Here is a 19,601-nt window from a genome sequence, read left to right as displayed (position 1 = left end):
CCCCTTGTCTCACAACTTTAACTTCAACCTTGCGGACTTTGTTGTCTTTGCTAGGCAATGTCTTTACCACAAGTCCAATTGGCCAGTCGTTCCGTTGAGCCTGACTGTCTTTCATCAGAACTACATCATCCACTTGAATGCTTGGCTTGTCATCAGTCCACTTGTGACGTTTCTGGAGAGTCACCAGATATTCCTGCCTCCATCGCTTCCAGAAGCTCTCTGCCAGACACTGCACCTGTTTCCACTGATTTTTGTGTAGATCCTTTTGATCAAAGTCACCTGGAGGAGCTGTCACTGGAGTCATCTTTTGAGTGAGAATCATTGCAGGTGTCAATATAGTAGGATTGTCGGGATCAGTTGACACTGGAGTCAACGGCCTGGCATTTAGAATGGCCATGACTTCTGCCATCAGTGTTGTCAACACTTCGTGTGTGAGGTGTTTGGTGTCCGACCTCAGCAACATCCCCTCCAGAATCCGACGTGCAACTCCTATCAGTCTTTCCCAACAACCTCCCATATGGGATGAATGGGGAGAGTTGAAAGTCCACGTGCAGCCCTGTTTGTCAAGGTAACTTGTCAGCTCTGGATCACTGGTGTTGATTTTTAATTCTCTGCACGCTCCAATAAAGTTTGTGCCTCTGTCAGAGCGAAGCTGTTTTGATGGTCCACGAATTGCAAAGAATCGTCTTAAAGCATTTATAAAACTTGAAGTGGACATGGACTCTAACACTTCGATGTGTGTCGCTCTCGTGCTCATGCATGTGAATAACACTGCCCATCGCTTACTTTCAGCGCTGCCTCCACGAGTGCGGCGAGTGACAATGCTCCACGGCCCGAAGACGTCCAGTCCGACGTGGGTAAAAGGTGGCTCTGAGGTGAGCCTGTCAGCTGGTAACGGTGCCATTTTCTGCTCCATTAACCTCCCTCTCAGTTTTTTGCAGGTCACACAGTTATGGAGGACACTTGACACCAGCCGTTTGCCTCCCACTATCCACACTCCTGCTGACCGGATGGCACCTTCAGTAAGGTGACGACCCTGGTGGAAGATGTCTTCATGGTAATGTCTCACTATGAGAGTTGTGATGTGATGTGTTTTTGGCAGTATGACGGGATGTCTCTCATCTCTTGGTAAGTCAGCGTTGGTAAGGCGTCCTCCGATCCGAAGGAGTCCATCCTCGTCGATGAAAGGATTTAACTTTCTCAGCGGACTCTTCTTTGAGAGCTGAATCCTGTCTCTCAAACAGTTCTCCATAGGATTCTTGCTGGACACAACGAATGACAACTGTTTTAGCTTGCCACCGTGCATCGACAGCATCTGCTTTGTGAGTCTTTGAGAATGTTCTTGTTACTTGAATAAGTTTTGTGATAGCTTGCAGTAATCTCTTCCAGCTAGAAAATCGTTCAAAGCGTGCTGAGCTGAACTGACCTTCTGTAGCTTTGGTGTAGTTGACAGCAACCTGAGGCCGGACTTCAACATCATGTTCAGGATCCACAAGATCAAAACTGTTGTTGTGTGGAGACTCACTTGTGTTTTTCAGGAATCCAGGTCCTGAGAACCAGTTTGAGGCTCTGAGGATGTCTACAGACTTGGGCCTGGTGGCGTGATCCGCCGGGTTCTGTTCGGTGGCAACATATTGCCACTGTTGAGGCTGACTCGATTTCCTGATGCGATTGACTCGGTTGGCAACATACACATGAAATCTTCTTGAGGTGTTATGGATGTAGCCGAGAACAATCCTGCTATCAGTGAAAAATCTCACGACTTGTATTTCAATGTCCATCTCACTGCAGATCGCGTCTGCCATCTCAGCTGCCAGGACAGCGGCACACAGCTCCAAACGTGGAACTGTGTGGGCTGGATGCGGCACCAACTTCGCTTTTCCCATGATGAATCCTACGTGGCACATGTTTTCATTGTTGGTGACACGTAGGTAGGCTACTGCGGCGATAGCCTGTGTGGAGGCGTCGGAGAATAAACAAAGCTCTCGACTTTGAGATGATGCAAGAGGGATAGGCACATACCTTCTTTTGATGTGTAGCTTTTCTAATTCCAGGAGGGACTCTTTCCACAGCTTCCAGGACACTTGCTTGTCTGATGGGAGAGGATCATCCCAGTCATATTCTTTAGACGACAGTTCTCTGACCAGAGCTTTTCCCTGGACTGTGATGGGAGCCACGAAGCCCAGTGGATCATAGAGACTCTGAACTGTTGATAAGATGCCTCTTTTTGTGAACGGTTTCTCCTCGCGGGATACTTGGAAACTGAAACTGTCACTCTCCAGATTCCATATCAGTCCGAGGCTCCGTTGAAGCGGGAGAGGATCTGCTCCCAAGTTGAGGTCTTTTAAGTCTTTTGCAAGGTCCTCGGGGGAAAATGCTGTCATGACTTTGTTGCTATTGGAAGCGATTTTGTGGAGCTTTAAGTTAGATGCTGCTAACATTTTTTGAGTCCTCTTTAGCAGATCGATAGCTTCCTCCTCTGTCGGAACCGACGCCAATCCGTCGTCCACGTAGAAGTTCCTCATGACGAACTCCTTACTGTCTGTGCCGTATTCATCCTGATGTTCTTGTGCAGCTCTTTTTAGACCATATATGGCAACTGATGGTGAGGGGCTGTTGCCAAATATGTGCACCTTCATTCTGTATTCTGTGATGTTATTGTTGAAGTTGTTATCCTTATACCAAAGGAAACGTAGATAGTCACGATGATCTTCTCGAACAACAAATGCGTAAAACATTTGCTGAATATCAGCGGTGACTGCAATGTTCTCTCTCCTGAAGCGCATTAAGACACCCAGCAGGGCGTTATTTAAGTCTGGCCCGCTGAGCAGCACGTCATTCAGTGATACACCGTCATGTTTGGCACTTGAATCAAAAACCACTCTGATCTGATTGGGTTTTTGAGGATGATAGACTCCGAATAGAGGTACGTACCATCTTTCTTGATGTTCCTCTAATTCTGGTGCCAGCTCTGCTTGGTCATTCTCAAACACTTTTTTCATGAACTCCAGAAAGTGTTCTTTCATGTCTGTGCGTCTGTCTAATGTTCGTTTGAGAGACAAGAGTCGTCGCAGAGCCATGTCTCCGTTGTTTGGAAGACGGCGGCGGGGTTTGCAGAATGGCAGCGGTGCTACCCAGCTGTTCGCTTGATCCATGTAAACCTGTTTGTCCATGATGTCCAAGAATGTTTGATCGTCGACTGACAGAGCTATCTTTTCATCATCAGGGTGGCTGTCGAAGACTGTAGCTCCAAGTTTTTCCGTCTCCTCGCCTTGGAATGTGCAGTCCACAGTACTTGGTTGGTGAGTGTTTTTTGTGTTCAGTGTCTCTTTCACTTGTATTTTGTTAGGACAAGGACTTAACATGGATGTCCGTCCATTAGGCAGTGTGTGTGTCTTGTAGACTCTGACACTGGGTGGTTTGTGAGCTCGGTCCAGGCAGACGTCTCCTACAATAACCCACCCGAGGTCAAGACGTTGGGCGTAGGGGTCGTCATGGTTACCGTTGTGCTGCTGCCTCACTTTATGCACTTGTAAAATGTCTCTTCCTAGCAGGATGTAGATCTGAGCCTTTTCATTGAGAGGTGGTATCTTATCTGTCAAATGTCTCAGATGGGGGAAATAGCGGGCTATTTCAGGTGTGGGGATTTCATCTCTGTCGTCTGGAATCATTTCACACTCAATGAGAGTTGGAAGCTTGACCTTGATCTTTCCATCATAGGATTCCACCACAAAGTCTGTTGCTCTCCTTCCTGCAGTTTCCATAACACCAGAGCACGTCTTTAATGTGTAGGGAGATGCTTTTTCATAGAGGCCAAAGTGGTTGAAGAACTCAGGGCGAGCAAGTGAACGATTGCTCTGATCATCTATTACTGCATATGTCTGAATGACCTTTTCTGGTTGATCTTCAGGGTAGATGTTAACTAAACATATTTTGCAGCAGGATTTGGCGTTGGTGTTTCCCCCACAAACCTCTGTACATTTTGATGTTACTGCAGGGGGAGCTCTTGGGGGACTCTCGTGGGTCTCCTCCTCCTCGCCTTGATCTGCTGGGACTTCTGAGACCCAAGGTGCGCGACCAGGATGTAAAGCTGATGTGTGAGTCTTGCTGCCACATTCTCTGCAGAATATTTCTTTATCACAGTCTTTTGCTCTATGTTTGGTCGAGCTGCAGCACCTGAAGCAGATGTTCTTCTCCTTGAGGTAGGTTTTACGCTCCTCCATGGGCTTGCTGCGGAAGGTGCGGCATTTTATGAGTGCGTGAGGCTTGTTATGCAGAGGGCATAGACGGTCTGGATCTATAGCTCCTTTTTCGACAGAGCCTGCAGGAGCTGCTGTAGCTTCAGAAAGGACACCAGTCTTCCTCACAGACACAGGCACCTTGTTGTTGTATCTTGTGGGTCTCTCTGTCTTGGCGGGACCTGTGTAGTGAGCTTGAGATATCATAAAGCTAGGATCATTTCTAGTTTTAGCTTCAGAACGAATAAACTGTGAGAAGAAGGAGAAGGGTGGATAGGGAACATGGTTGTATTCTTTATACTTTGACCCGTGGGAAATCCACTTTTCTTGAAGACTAAATGGAAGCTTTTCTAATATGGGGTTCACTCCACGTGATGTATCGAGGTATGCTAGTCCAGGGAGGAATCCTCCTTCCTTTGCATATTCAAGTTCAAGCAAGAGATCTCCAAGCTCTCTTAATCTCACATTGTCTCTGTTCGTGATTCTGGGAAACTCCTCGATCCTCTTCAGGAGTGAATGTTCAACTGCCTCAGGGGTTCCATAGGTCTCTTCTAGTCTTTGCCAGACCATGTCTAGCCCTGCAGCTGAGTTGTGGCTGTGTATGGCTCTGATTCTTTTTGCTTGTTCCTTAGATGCTGGCCCGAGCCATTTAATCAGGAGGTCTAACTCTTCTCTTGGAGTTAATGCGAGTTCATCAATGACGCTTTGAAAAGAGGTTTTCCACGCCCAATAGTTCTCTGGGTGTTCATCGAACTCCATTAGACCAGATGTGACTACTTCTCTTCGCATGAGGTATTTTGCAACATCTGGTGTGGGTGCTGTCTGCTTGACGGAGTTGTCAGGATCCCACCTCTGCTGTGCAGGCTGTCTCAGGTAAGTTGAATTTACAGTTGGATCTAAATGTCTCTTTTTCTGCACAGGAGGAACGTTTGCAGGAGTATGTTGTGTGGCGTTCACTGCTGGTTGGATGTTCACATCTTTATGAGCTGTTTGCAGGTGAGTATCTTCATTTTCAATTTTGAGGTTGCTAATTTCTTGTTTAACTTTCTCTACTGCAGGTTGTGAACATGTGTGCATAGACATGTGTCCTGATGAGCCACAGCTGTGTTGCAAAACGTACTCACTTGTCCTTTGTGCAGCGTTGGATGGTGAGAGAGGTAGGTCAATGTCATGACGAGAGTCTATCTCTGCATTGTCCACAGCAGCCACAAACACTGCTTCTTCTGCGGTGGCTGTAGCTGCATCCTTTTCTTTTTGTAGAATGTGCATTTTTGCTTTTAACGTTGCCTGTTCAACCATCATCTCCGCTTCTTTCTTAGCGAATGAAGCCTGCGTGCGAGCAGCTTCGGCTCTGGCTCGAGCCCTCAGTGCAGCAGAGCTTGCTGTTGATGATTTGCTACTTGATTGTGCGATGGATCTAGTCGCCAAGGACTGATGTGTTTCTTCTGAGTTACGCCGTTCATCCATCTTGGTTGCTTGGATGACGTTGGATAAGCAATGATGAAATCAGTGTTGAGCTGCTTCGTGAAGAACTTGGTGTATTACTGTCTTCTTACTATTCTGCCCTCGCTATATGTCAGCTACAGCTAGACAGATAGTTAACAATAATGGAGTCACTCTGGAAGTCTTGTTGAGGATGGTTTGGTCTTTTGTCGTTCTTTTTCCTCAGTTTTATTTCACAGAATTCTTCTCATACTTTTTGTAAGACTGTAAACAAACAGAAAAATAAACATTACAAAATGTAACGTCTGTTGTCTTTATAGACAATAAAATATGAACATACATTCACAAAATCAACAGATGTAAATAAATCTGTGTAGCGCCACGGCCCTCTGCTGGGCAAATTCGATACTACATCGGCAGAACGAAACACATTCACCGCGAGTCAAACTCGTACAAATTGATACAGTAACAAACGTAATTCACTGTATTAATTAAAGTAAACAGACACACTACACAATAACTATGATGTGTTCGTGTAATTACTCACAGACAAAGATTTTACCAGCGCTGTTTGAAGCAGCCAGCCTTGTGTTGATTTCCTTGTTGTTGCTTGAGTCGGTCCGTCCCTAAAACGGGTCCGACTAGGAACTAAACTCAAAACGCCGAAGGGCGGAACAATATATATGCGTCGATTAGTCGACTAATCGCTCTAAATGACGACCAGTGGTCGACCAAGAAAATCCTTGGTCGGGGGCAGCCCTAAAACAGTTTCATTGTATTTTCTTCATGGGAACATGTGAATATGAGTTTTGAGATTTAACAGGACAACATCCCATTCATGTAGTCTAATCTACTTTGCCTTTCTTCTGTGAAGTTCAGAAAAAGGTGGATAGGTTATAGCAGGAATATTGTACACTTGATATAAAATGTGAAGGTAATTATCTCCTCCATCATTTGGAAATGGCTTCTATGTTCCTAAAAAGTGTGACATTTCATGGTACGTAGCTTATCTTTGTTGGAAAATATTTACACATTTGAAATGGGTTACTGGGAAAGACTATTACAGTGTAAGATCTTATTACCGTGTTAGTTATGTTGAAACTACCCATACGTTTCTAAGGAACAAAGCCCACTACAGTTTGCAGGCAGTAGAAAGGTAATTATGGGTTAACTACGGTGACATTTCCAGCAGTTGCCACATCTACCATCTTTCATCCAAATGGGTTATGGGCAAGACTATTACAGTGGAAGTTCTCATAACCATGTTAGTTATGCTGAAACTACACATATGTTTCTAAGGAACAAAGTCCACTACACTTTGCAGGCAGCAGAAAGGTAATTATGGGTTAACTACGGTGACATTTCCAGCAGTTGCCACATCTACCATTTGCTTTTGGGAAACAGATATTGCAGCTAACCTTAAGGTAAAACTGTGGAAATTACAATTACATCAGGTTAATCACATTGAAAGTACTTGCCTATATCATGGAAACGACAGGCTATTTACTCTGTAATTACCCAATACTTAGCAGTAATTCACAGCAATTCTACTACTACAACTTGTCTATTTTACTAGACTGCCATTTCTTTGCTATATTTCTTGACATTACCATGCAATTTCTGGGCTATATTTCTAAACATTACTACACAATTGACCATTATTACTGGGCTATTTCTACACAATTAAAAGTTATTTCCTGGCTATATTTCTCAATATTACTATGAAATTGACCGTTATTTCTAGGCTATTTCTTGACATTACTATGCAATTAATTATTATTTCTTGGTAATTTCTTGACATTATGACGTAATTAACGGCCTGGAAATTAAAGGGTTACCGGAATGTGAGTTTCAGATTACAGTTTCATATTAACCAGGTGTGTTCTAGTAATAACCTGTGATGCATTTCTAATTTGGTTAGACATCTTCATTTGTTATGTAAAGAGAGATGTTACGAGAACACTCTGCCAGCAGGTGGCGCTACAGGCTGTAGTATTACAGGAAATTGAGAATGTTAGTTACCAGCGGGAGTCAGACATGTGTTGACTGTTTTCTGGTTGTGGGCTACAATAAAGCTAGGCCAATGAATACGCTAAGCCTCCTCATTTCACAATACAAAACAATAGCAAGCCCACTGTATGTTTGCTTTGTGACACTATCACGGGAGGGATCTTCTGATGCAGTTTTGAAATGCTTGTAAAGTGCTGGATAATTCTTCCACACTGCTTCAACGGTTCTAAAACTCGATGCCACGCATCTAGTGTCTAAAATACGACCTATTTTGCATAGCTGGACATCCAGGCTCTCAGCAGACTCTCTCAGCTCCATTCGGTTTTTGTTAGATGTGCTATACACTGCGTATAACTTGTCCATCAATATTTTAAAGTGATTTATGGCGCCCATCTCTTTCACTACGTCTGCGACTGCAAGTTCAAGCCTGTGGGCTGAGCAGTGCCACACAGTAATGTTAGGGAAAATGGCCTGGAGCCGACTCGCCACTCCGCTTTTACGCCCTAACATAACAGAAGCACCATCACAAGTTACTCCAATGAGGGTTTTAGAGAGAAAATCCTGTGTCAAATGCAGGCGCTCCAGCGCAGACAACAGTTTGTGGACAATACCATGAGCAGTTAGATCATCTAGCTCTACGAGTTCAGTAAAAATGTTTGTAGGCTTGTCCATATCAGGCAACTGAGCCCTAAGGTATATTATTAAGCAGCTCTTTTTGCTTAAACTGGTTGACTCATCCAGCATTAAACTGAGTTTGGGGGTGCACTGTACTATTTTTTCAAACAGTTTTCTTTTCATTTCTTGAGAAATATGTTTCTGTATGTTTACACACGCAACATTGGAATGTAAAATCCTCCCCATATCGAGTCCATTTAATTCTTGGCAATCAATCTCATGTTCGAACCCATATGCGGGACGGTGGCGTTTAGCCTCCTTGTACACCGTGCGAAATACGCGAGCTGTAGTGGTTATCTGTTCAGACTGACTATTAATTATAGACTGTCCTAAAGTGTCCACTTTTGCCTTTTCAAGAATGCTTGCTGCTGCTAGGTGAGCCTTGGTACGGGCATGTTCAAATACTTTTTTTCTGATTGCGCGTTGCTGTTTTTTAATATCTGGAGCAGATGAGGTTACTGTGCATAAAACCCACTCTTTTGCGAGTTTCATCCCCCCCGTCTTCTCTGCCCCCAAAGTCCCCACCGCCTTACACGTTGTGCAGCCAAAACCTATATTTTTCATAAGAAGCCAGGGGTAGTAGCTCTGCTTAACTTTGAACTGAGTAGCTGTCCAAACTGTGCATCCCATCCCCCCGGACGTCCCATCTCCGCTCAGTGCGCTTCCCTCTCCATCCTCCTGTGAACCAGCTGATGTCACGGCGGCGGTTCCCGCCTCTTGCTCCGGCTGTTGTACCGGGCTAGCTGATGCCAGGGTACCCGCCTGTTGCTCCGGCTGTTGGTGGTCCACCTGGCTGACTGCTAGCGCTGTAGCTGGCTCCTGCTCCGGCTGGCGGTGAACCTGACCAGCTGCTGCCACGGTGCCAGCCTCCTGCCCCGGCTTGGCTAGCTGTGGGTGAACCCAGCTAGCGGAGCTAGCCTCCTGCTGCAGCCGGTTTTTACCTTCAACGTGACCGCTGCAGCTGCCCTCGTCGCCGGCTTTTCTGACTCGTTTTGAGTCATGCAACTCTTCTTTTTTCTTGAAAAAGGACAGTAAATTCAACTGTCTCTTTGACATGTTTGCGAAATGCCTAACGGTTTTTTCTCTCTTCCTTCTCCTGAGATGCGGCGAATTTCAAATGTTTAATATTTTTTCTGTAATAGTGACGGGGGCGTGGTTTGTTGATTTCAAATGACGTTAAATCTTAAAAAACATATAATTTTTGGGATTTGTTCTGTAAATTAATACATGCATATTATTATTTTATTTTAATTTTATTTTAAACATTTTTTTATGTGTTTTTTTTATGAGAAGTGCCGGATCTGCCGAAATAGGTACCGGAACACAGGGAGGCCAAAATTAAGAGGTGCCGGATCTTGTTCCGGCAGGATCCGGCTCAAATTAACCCCTGCCTACTGTTTTTGAAAGTAATTGAAAGTTACTGTATGTTTGTGTACATATATGTGGCAAGGTGAAGAGGGCCCGGGCAGGCTTCAAACCCCAGACTCCCGGGTAATAGTCATCGCGCTAACCATTCAGCCAAAGGGACATTCCCTTGGCCAAGTCGCCAGGGCGCATGATCAACTGGAGGCATAGTTACAGGACTCGTCAACTGTCACATATATTTAAGCAATATCACACGAGAGGGAGTGCTGTTGTACTGTATATCAGCACGGCTGTGAATCGGTCGTAGGCACGAGGCCGCAGGCCGAGTGCCGCAGATAATCACACCGTGCTGATATACAGTACAACAGCACGACCTCGAGTGTGATATTGCTTAAATATATGTGACAGTTGACGAGTCCTGTAACTATGCCTCCAGTTGATCATGCGCCCTGGCGACTTGGCCAAGGGAATGTCCCTTTGGCTGAATGGTTAGCGCGATGACTATTACCCGGGAGTCTGGGGTTTGAAGCCTGCCCGGGCCCTCTTCACCTTGCCACATATATGTACACAAACATACAGTAACTTTCAATTACTTTCAAAAACAGTAGGCAGGGGTTAATTTGAGCCGGATCCTGCCGGAACAAGATCCGGCACCTCAGCGCATTTTTAGAACAGTAATAAACTACAAGAGATTATGATTTGTTTGTTTATTTAATCATTTATTTGGCTCCGCCAACAGAAATAGTTCCGCAACTGGAAGGGAGACAAGGCTGTTGCCAGGCAACACATAAACATTATACTAGCTTGCTACTAGCTACTAGGTTTTCCACCGAGCTGCTTCCAGTGCTGGTTCTGGTTCTGAGCCCGTGTCTGATTAGCACCGCAGCAACAGGACCAGCATGAAGACACACAGAGACGTTATCGATACCGTATTACATTTGTTTATCATCTATGTAATCAATATAAACACAGTTGAAGCTAAGTAGCTGAGCTACGTGGCTAACAACAGCTAACGCTAATATCAAAACACATCACCGTCAAAACGTAGTTGCCCCCGCGGCGATTTTTTCCCCAGCCGGGTTTAGTAGAGATTTATCGCCAATTAGACTGACCAGGTCAGGTCCAGGTTTTAATGTTCAGGTCCGTTTATAACTGTAGCAGCAGCAGCAGCAGCAGCAGCAGCAGCAGCAGAGAGATGGGGCAGCTCCTGTATGGGGAGCGTGGCTCTGACTTAGCTCCTGTCCAGTCCAGCTGAACAGCGGAGTGATTATGTCTGTGAAAAGCAGTGTTGCCAACTCCTCAGTAAGCAAAGTCGCTATTGGCTGCCGTAAAAGTCGCTAAAAGTCGCTAAATGACGTCATTATCTCAGCGGGGGGGGGGGGGTGTCGGCGGCAGCGGCCAGCGGCGCTCTTTATGTCTGTGGCGTGGAGCAGAGCGTCCCTGAATGCAGCGGAGGCAGCTCCGTGACATTACTGTGTGTATGCTGACTACCTGTGAGTGCCCGCGTTCGCTCGTTGAAAACAGCTGTGATAACGTGATTTCAGGTCCAGAAACGTTTGTAATATCACGGGAAAAAGTCGCTAGATTTGTCGATAGTCGCTTTTGACAAAAAAAGTCACCAAGAGGGGTTGGAAAGTCGCCAGATTTAGCGACAAAGTCGCCAAGTTGGCAACACTGGTGAAAAGTCCCAGTGCTGTTATACTGTATATCAGCACTATGGAATGTCTCGTTGTCCAATCAAATTGCTCGGTTGGGACCGGTCGGAACTAACTGTTGTATAAATACTGTATATATATAGTATATAAGAATGTTACCTGCGCGTTCACGTTTTGTAGAATTGCAAGACTGCCAACTGGGGTTGGAGGACACTTATGTTCACACCCCAGCAGGAGAACACTTTAGTTGAGATAGTCCATCAAAACGGCCTTATGAAGCTTTTCTTTCACGTCTTTGAGCTCTTGCTTCAACTCGTGCTCTGTCACAATGTATTGGTTGACTAATTTGATGTAATGATTTTTCACCGACGACACATTCGTGTGAGCCTTATTCAGCTGCCCCTCTAAGTGAAACCTCTTGCGGCTCTGACTGACTCTGCTCTTCCTACAACACTCAGCGGCTTGCTGCTGTTTTTGCTTATGGTGTTCAACAGCCTTTTGGCACATGCCCCTGTTCTCTGTTGTCCTTTCATCCTCTTCTATGATGTGTTTTTGCAGGTCAAGCACTCTTTGCCTTAGTTCCGTGGGGGTTTCAACATCAATCATACACGTCTGTACACCCTCCCTCACACGAAGCAGAAGTGTCTTATGTTTAGACACGTCATCCCTCATATGTTCACGTTCAGGCTGAATGGACCGTGCGTAGTCCCTATGTTTTTGAAGTTCTTTCTTTAGGAGTCCATTCACACGCTTGGTGTTATCTAACTGTTTCCTTGTTTCTGCTAAAAACGAAGTAAGGTCTTCGACTTCCTGTTGGAGCTCCTCACGTTCTGCCTCTATAAGCTTCTTCATCTCAGTTAAAAGAGCGATTTTCTTTTTATCGTTCAGCATCTCTTCCACAACAGCGGCCTTTCCTTTCCTTAAAGAAACGATTTCCCATTCTTTGTGTTTGATTGTTTCGTCTTTTTCTTTGATGGTATCTTCCCGTTTGGCCACTTTCCTTTTATAATCTATAATGTCCCTTTCGAGTTCAATTATCATTCAGTTAATGATATTATCAGCCATTTTATTTAATTATTATTTTTTATATTACTGTGTGTGTGTCTCACTGTGCCAACCTAAGTGGAGCTGGATGTATAAAGCTAATAATTGTATCTATTTTTTTCTCTCCTCCGTTCATGCTCAGTTCTGTGTTGTTTTCACTTCCCTGTTTGTATCAAAGTGTATGCAGTGACAGTAAATGGACATGACTACTGCTTCATGCTCTGTTTATTTCAAAAGTTGTTGGATTCAGCAGAAATACAGTTTATACTGAAGGATCAAAATCCAACACTCCACCACCACTGAGGAACAAAGAACAAGAACCGATTAAATGAAGGGAAGAAAGAGGACAAGACCAGGTCAAATCTCTGACCTGCCTGTAGTTATAGATTGATTTTATATCCCTCATGTCCCCTGACAAAATTACTGAACACAGACTGTGCTGTGATTAGTTTGATCATAAATTCAGAAGACACTGTGTGTGTGTGTGTGTGTGTGTGTGTGTGTGTGTGTGTGTGTGTGTGTGTGTGTGTGTGTGTGTGTGTGTGTGTGTGTGTGTGTGTGTGTGTGTGTGTGTGTGTGTGTGTGTGTGTGTGTGTGTGAGAGAGTTCACACTGCAGTCACTGAAGTCTGATGTGATGATCAGTTAGTACTGAAGTACACTGTCAGGGCCAAACGTTTGGCACAGACGAAAGGTCTTGTATCGGAGCATGGCTGATCATTCCATTGCGGACCTGTAAGAAGAGAGAGTTTATTTACAGTAAATATTTCTAATATGTAAGAGACGTGCACAGTTCCTACACACATGTTCCCAAACATGCACTCAGACATTAGGACATCTAAGTTTAAATAATTAATTTTCTTTTTAAAGTATCTGTTAGCAAAAGATGAATCATATTGAACTGATAGGTGCATTTTCCTAGGATTCATTTGCTATGCTGTCATGGAGATGCAGCCATGAGAGAGCTGTTGACAAAGGTGTTCAATCAGCCCATATGTACAGGGTCGAGTGGGGCTGGAGCCAATCCCAGCTAACATAGGCTGAGGACAAGGTTCACCCTGGTCAGGTCACCACACAGAGCAGAGAGAGAGAGGTGTGGACCAACAGTCAATCTAATGTGCATCATGTGTTTGGACTGAACCTGGAGAGAACCCATGCTGACACAGGGACAACATCAGACTCAGGTGGTGCACACTTGCAGATATCTGTTGGCATCCACCTGGACATCAAACATGACTGATCTCTGAACAGGGCAGAGTCAGCAGTCATTATCTGACTCTGTATGAACTTACTGGTTGTTCTTAATACATGTTAAATTATGATCTGTCCATTGTTACAAGGCTCCAGAAATCAAGTTCCCTTCAGAGAACACACATCACCAGTAAAATGGCATAAAAACATAAATACCAAGATAATTAGTCTCCAAACACTGCTCTGAACGTTGATCTGAATGTAGTTTGTTGTCAGGTTGCCCTCCGCTCCAGTCTGTGTAGTCAAACTTTGAGCCATCAGTCCACATCCATATGGACTCCTGGAAGAGAAAGCACAGGTTACCATAAGCACAGGGCACATCAGATCCTGTGTTTAAATGTCTCACCTTCATGCTGTCATGGCCTCCAATCCAGGAACGTGTATCAGCGCCACTCTTTTCCCGAATCAGGTCCCTGACAAACTTGTGTTCCTCAGCGCTGTGGATGGAGGCTAAGTTCCCACCAAGACTGATGCAGGTGACCTGATGACCAAGATATGAAATGAGAGAAATACAACCTGGGTCTGAACAGCAAAAACACAGGCATCGCCTTAACAGGGTTCCTACAGCTTAAACCAAGTTAAATTTAAGACTTTTTAAGACTTTTTTAAAGCCACTTGAAATGAAATTTAAGACCGACTTCATAATAAACACAAATGCAGAAAAAAAACACCACATCAATTACATAGGGTTAGGGACAATTTTACCCACTTTCCTATGTGATCCAAGGTAAAGTGACTGCTACATGAACATTGGATTGTGTCTCTTTCCAGCTGTCCTTTCAAAATAAATGCATAAAAAGTCTGGAAAAAAAAAAAACACTGACTCGGGAGCTGGTGGCGGTGAGAAATTTAGCGTTGACGGCCGCCACTAACTTCTCTATGTCAGAATGTTACCAATTATTTTGAGATTTGAGACTAATTACAATTATAAAATCCCACTTACCAAATGTTAACATTTTTAAGACCTTTGAAAAATTGATTTAAGACATTTTAATGCCAATTAAGGCCTTGTTTTTAGATTAATGAATTCAATGCCTTTGAAGACTTTTTAAGGTAAGAACCCTGCTTAAACCAGCAGAAAACTGTAGTGGGTTGGAAAATGCTGCGCATGGTTTCTCACTGTAAACAGCTCCCCTGAAATACTTGAACCATTCTAACATAGTACACAGACACACAACACTACACATTGTTCTGTATTGAAGAAATACACATTTATGTCAGTAGATGGCGCTATTGCACAAGCAGAGCTGGGTACTAGCTCTGTCTCTGTGGAGCATGGATGTATTACAAGAACTTATAATTATTACATAATATTATATTATATGAAATTATAATTCCTATAATATGCTGTTGAGTACATCCTTCAAGCTGTCATGGTAACACAGTGCTTACTTGCTTACATTGTGTAACCCTAGATCTGGTGCCGGGTACAAAACAAACAACATCCTAAAGAAAACTCTTCACAAAGTGCTTCATGGTGTAAACCAGAAAGCCCACTGATATTGTAGTCGTCATGACATCAACCGTTTTAAAACCACACCAGAGGCGCTGTGTGATCATATTGTTCTAATAACATTACTTCTGCATCAGCTGCATCCTTGACATCGGCTTGGTACATGAAACAGCGAGAGCCAAACACAGTCCAACCAGGAGGACAGCCAGGAACTGTAACACAGTTACATAGTTAGATAATTATGGTGAATCGAAAATAAATCTCATTGAGGTAGAGAAAAGCTAACAACTCTCATTAATGGTTGACAGAGCACCTGTAAAGTACAGTGATAGGCTACATGTAAGTGCACTTGGACTCTGCCTCTAGTCCACTTTACATGGCTGTAAATGTCTATTTATGGTAAATATTTCACAGATAATCACAGAGGTGACACAAACAATATAAGGTGATGAATAATATGAACAAAACACACAAAGTAAACTTCTGCCATGTAGCATAATTGTAAATCCAGACCTCTAGTGAAAAAGCAGCTACAAACCTGGTATATTGACTTGATTGGAGGTGGACATCTGAGAACATAGAGAGCAGATTGATTATCAGTGTCAACAGTCCCTCTGTAATGTGCTGAGACTAATATGATGTCTGTTTAACTGGTGAACATTTCTTCAGGAAAAGCAACAAGATCAGTTTTAGTGCTTTTCTCAGTGTGTTGTCATTTTTAACCTAATTGAATGAATCTGGTTTAGGAGCTGGTTCATTGAGATGAGCAGTTGTGCAATTCTACTGTTGCATTCAGGCATCATTAATCTAGGGCTAACGGAAATATGGAAATGGAAATTATCATCATTTGTCAATTGTTTTGACACATCAATTGCTTTCCATTTTCAGAGAAATATGATAATTTAAATTATTTTCTGGAGTCTGGACCAAACAGGCATGGGCCCTTAGTCTCTACAAAGAGACTAAGGGCCCATGCCTGTTTGGTAGAAGTAGCCTACTAGACGTTTATGACACAATGATGATGGATGGTATGGTGCAGCTCCTGGTATGGCAAACAGCTCCTTTGATTCAGGTATTATACTTTGCCACATTATGATTTCACTACATTAAACCAATGCAAAAGTAATTAGAGCTCAAGTAAAAGTGTGACCACATACATTCCATGTATTAATTTGAGGGAGGCCATGGTCTACTCAGAGATGTCTTCATTGTGTCCATAGACATTTATTTGGCATTTGTTGAAGAAACTCAAAAGTTACACCAAACTCAAAATGTTTAATTCTGTGAGTGATTTTCTCACCTCACTGTTTACCACACATGCAGCTGTCTGGAAGTAAAGCCAGGGTCATGTTCTTTAGCACTGTTTGTTTTCATTGTAACTGCAGGATCAGAGAGTTTTACTCACAGCTCCTTCAAACAAGAGTCCACCAGTGAAACAGAGGAGGAAAACCACCTGAAAATGTGACGCCATCTCTGGAAAGACAACAAAACAAGCTGACTGTGTAGTCTTTTGCAGCAATGTAGTGACCTCAGTGATTGTAAGCCTGAATGATTTAAGAGAACAATCTATTTATTATTATGGATTTCAGTTGATAGGTAAACTTACCTGTAGAGGTATCTGACACAGGAGGAGGAACAGGCAGGTTGTTGAGAGGTGGATATTCATCCTGTCCTATTCCTTTTATACCTATAGCAAAGTGTAATGGGAAACTTGTTGTTTGTCTTGATGTGTTGTGAAACAACTTTCTAATCGATTCAGTTTCCTTTGGTCAGACTGTTAAACAAACTGCATGTACGGTAAGTGTTTATTGTCCATGTGTAGGTCCCGGAACACCAAGAAGGTGCTGTTTCGGGAAGGTCACTGGGGGGGGGGGGGGGGGGGGTTACGAAAGCGGCGCCGGATTCATTTTAGAGGTGGGGGGGGGGGGGGGGGGGGCATGGAGAGGTTGGGTTGTTACGGGGCATAGATTTTCACACTCACTGTCGGTGCAATAGTCATATTGTAGCGTCCGGCCGTGATGCGTAATACCAGCATTTTGCGTAATCCCAGGCTGTCATGCCTACCGTAATTCTCAAAAGAAAAAGAAAAAAAGAACGCCCTGTACTCCGGTCTCCTGTGCTGGTCTGGCTGCAGGCTTGAGTAAATAAAATGTTGTGAATACACCAGTTAAAAAGCCCGTTTGAGCAGTTTCTATAAACTGCTAGGTTCTCAACGACCCGACCCGGTCCGATCCGCAGGTGTTGAAGCCTGGACCTGATGCAGCCGGACTCAGAGCAGGGCAGGGGCGTAAAGTGTGGGGGGGCAATGGCCCCTTGCCCCCCCCCGGCGCCCTTTAATGTGTGTGCGTTTGTAGCCCTCTGATTCAGTGATTTGCTTCAGTTTAAAAGCAGGATGGTCATTTATAAGCGGTCTGGGCAGAACATTGGAGGGGGCAAAGAGCTTTATGTATTTTACACTGTTTAGGAAGTATTCATCAGAGGTGTGGACTTGGACTTGAGACTTGAGACTTGACTTGACATCAATGTTATACTGTAGCAGCCAGCCAGAGACATTCTATATAGAACCCACTCCTGTTATCAGTCTTGGCTGTGTAGGCTATAATTAATGCCAACACACTAATTCCTACCACACACATAAAGATAATCTGACTGATTTTGCCCCGATTTTCCCCCTTCGGACCAAAGACAAAAATCGCCTGATTATCTTGGCTCTTAAGAGTATTTTATGAGATTCTCCTGTAGTGTGTGGTGTGTTAAGATTTAAATTCTCCCAATGATCGGCTCGTAAAACGGTCGGCGGCGACAATCGTAAATATTGAACATGTCCAGTATTTACGATTGTTAGTCGCAACAATCGTGACCGTTTGGATCAAAAGTCGAAGCGTGTGTGTGGGGGAAGCCGACCATCTCGAGTCACCGGCTCTGTGGAATGTGACGTGAAATTTAATGTAACCAATAAAGAAGCGAGCTGACTGCAGCACACATAGCATAACAAACCAGTGTGGCTAACGGCTCCATGGCATGGATCTATATAATACATCCATGCACCATGGCTACCATCAACAGAGTACGTCAGATCACGTTTGATCACACAAGATTTCTGGTGTGTTACTGTACGTCAATTTTAAATAGCTTTATTGGCATGAGAAGGCAGTGCCTATATATTGACAAAGCATATCACAATAGAATAGACCTATTAATAAAAATAAATAGATGAATAAGTGGCAGAACATTAACAATAAAATATAAACAACTTAACAATTGAGGCGTGGTCATGATCTTTACTTATCATTAATTATAATCGATTTGTTTGGGACTTGAAAAAAAATCTTAGGACTTGGACTTGACTTGGGACTTGAGAGCAAAGACTTGAGACTCTACTCGAGACTTGAGAGCAAAGACTTGAGACTCTACTTGGACTTGCAACATAGGGACTTTCTCCCACCTCTGGTATTCATTAAAAGTTTGGGCCAACACTGAGGAGTCCTTCACCAGGATATTATACATTTTTAGTTCTAGGGCAGTGTCATCCTGCTTGTTATCTTTACCTAGTAACTTATTAGATAGTTAAGTTGCCAGGCTTTTCTGCCATTCCCTTTAGCCCCTTTTTCAATTGTGATGTACAGATGGTGTTGTATCTGCTTGGCATCTCTGCCTGTCGCACCTCCTCCGGTGCACTTTGGGTCAGCTGCAGGGTCATCAGCTGGAGCCACCGTTAATGGATGTTTCGCCCCCTGACCAGTACATCTCAGTAGCCTTGTGGATCTACAGTTTGAATCTAACCATGGAAGATGACATGTGTTTTTTGCTCTCTTTCGCCCCCTTCTGCTAAAGGCAGATTTTATCTCAGCAATCTTACTATATATATATATATATATACTGTATATATTACTATATTAGCTATGGTCTACAATCTGAAAGACGATGAGCACCCCCCTCCGAGCTCGTAGGCCCTCCCCTCGGAGCCTCCTGACGGCACGCCCCCCTTCAGCAGAGCAGAACAGAGCAACAAGCCTGCTGCCAGCAGAAACCAAACACGGCTTTGAATGTGGAGTAAAATGTCGGATTCACAGTCACAACTTCCACAATAAAACCAAAGATTACCTGTTCAACATAAACTCTGCTGTATCAGCACCGCCGCTGCAGCCTGAGCGGGGTCGCTCTGCATACTGCGGCTCCGCGGCTCCACTGTGCTCCAGCCCCCATGTCTTCCTGCTTCTCTCCCCGACAGACAGCGCCCTGTGCCCGGTCGCCCGGCGCGACCAGTCTCCCTCCAGCTCTGGAGCTTTGCTCGGCGCCGCTAATGGCGGTGGCGCCAGTACCTGCTGCGGTCCTGTTGCTGCCGCTGTGAACCAGCTGCCGGTAATGACGGCGGTGCCAGTTGCCGTCGTCGCCGTAACTACCAATAGCCTAACTGGTGGCGGCAACGGGACCGCAGCGACCACCGGTATGGGGACCGCTGCCATTAG

General features: G+C 44.3%; 1 protein-coding gene across 1 annotated transcript in view; it reads right to left on the bottom strand.

The window, feature by feature from the left end:
* LOC310989028 (galactose-specific lectin nattectin-like) overlaps positions 1–16,806 on the bottom strand; it is a 49,021-nt gene extending 32,215 nt beyond the window's left edge. The window contains exons 1-5 of the mRNA XM_083975880.1: positions 16,739–16,806; positions 16,538–16,605; positions 15,671–15,701; positions 15,259–15,344; positions 14,026–14,160 (exon numbers count right to left, since the gene is read on the bottom strand). Of these exons, the coding sequence (XP_083832006.1) occupies positions 14,026–14,160; positions 15,259–15,344; positions 15,671–15,701; positions 16,538–16,603 (318 nt within the window). The 5' untranslated portion in view covers positions 16,604–16,605; positions 16,739–16,806. The remainder of the gene's footprint in view (positions 1–14,025; positions 14,161–15,258; positions 15,345–15,670; positions 15,702–16,537; positions 16,606–16,738) is intronic.
* Between the last annotated feature and the right edge of the window lie 2,795 nt (positions 16,807–19,601).

The sequence above is a fragment of the Trachurus trachurus genome (genome assembly GCF_905171665.1).
Source record: "Trachurus trachurus genome assembly, chromosome: 7".
NCBI lineage: Eukaryota > Metazoa > Chordata > Actinopteri > Carangiformes > Carangidae > Trachurus > Trachurus trachurus.
This window is presented reverse-complemented; position numbering and strand designations above follow the sequence as displayed.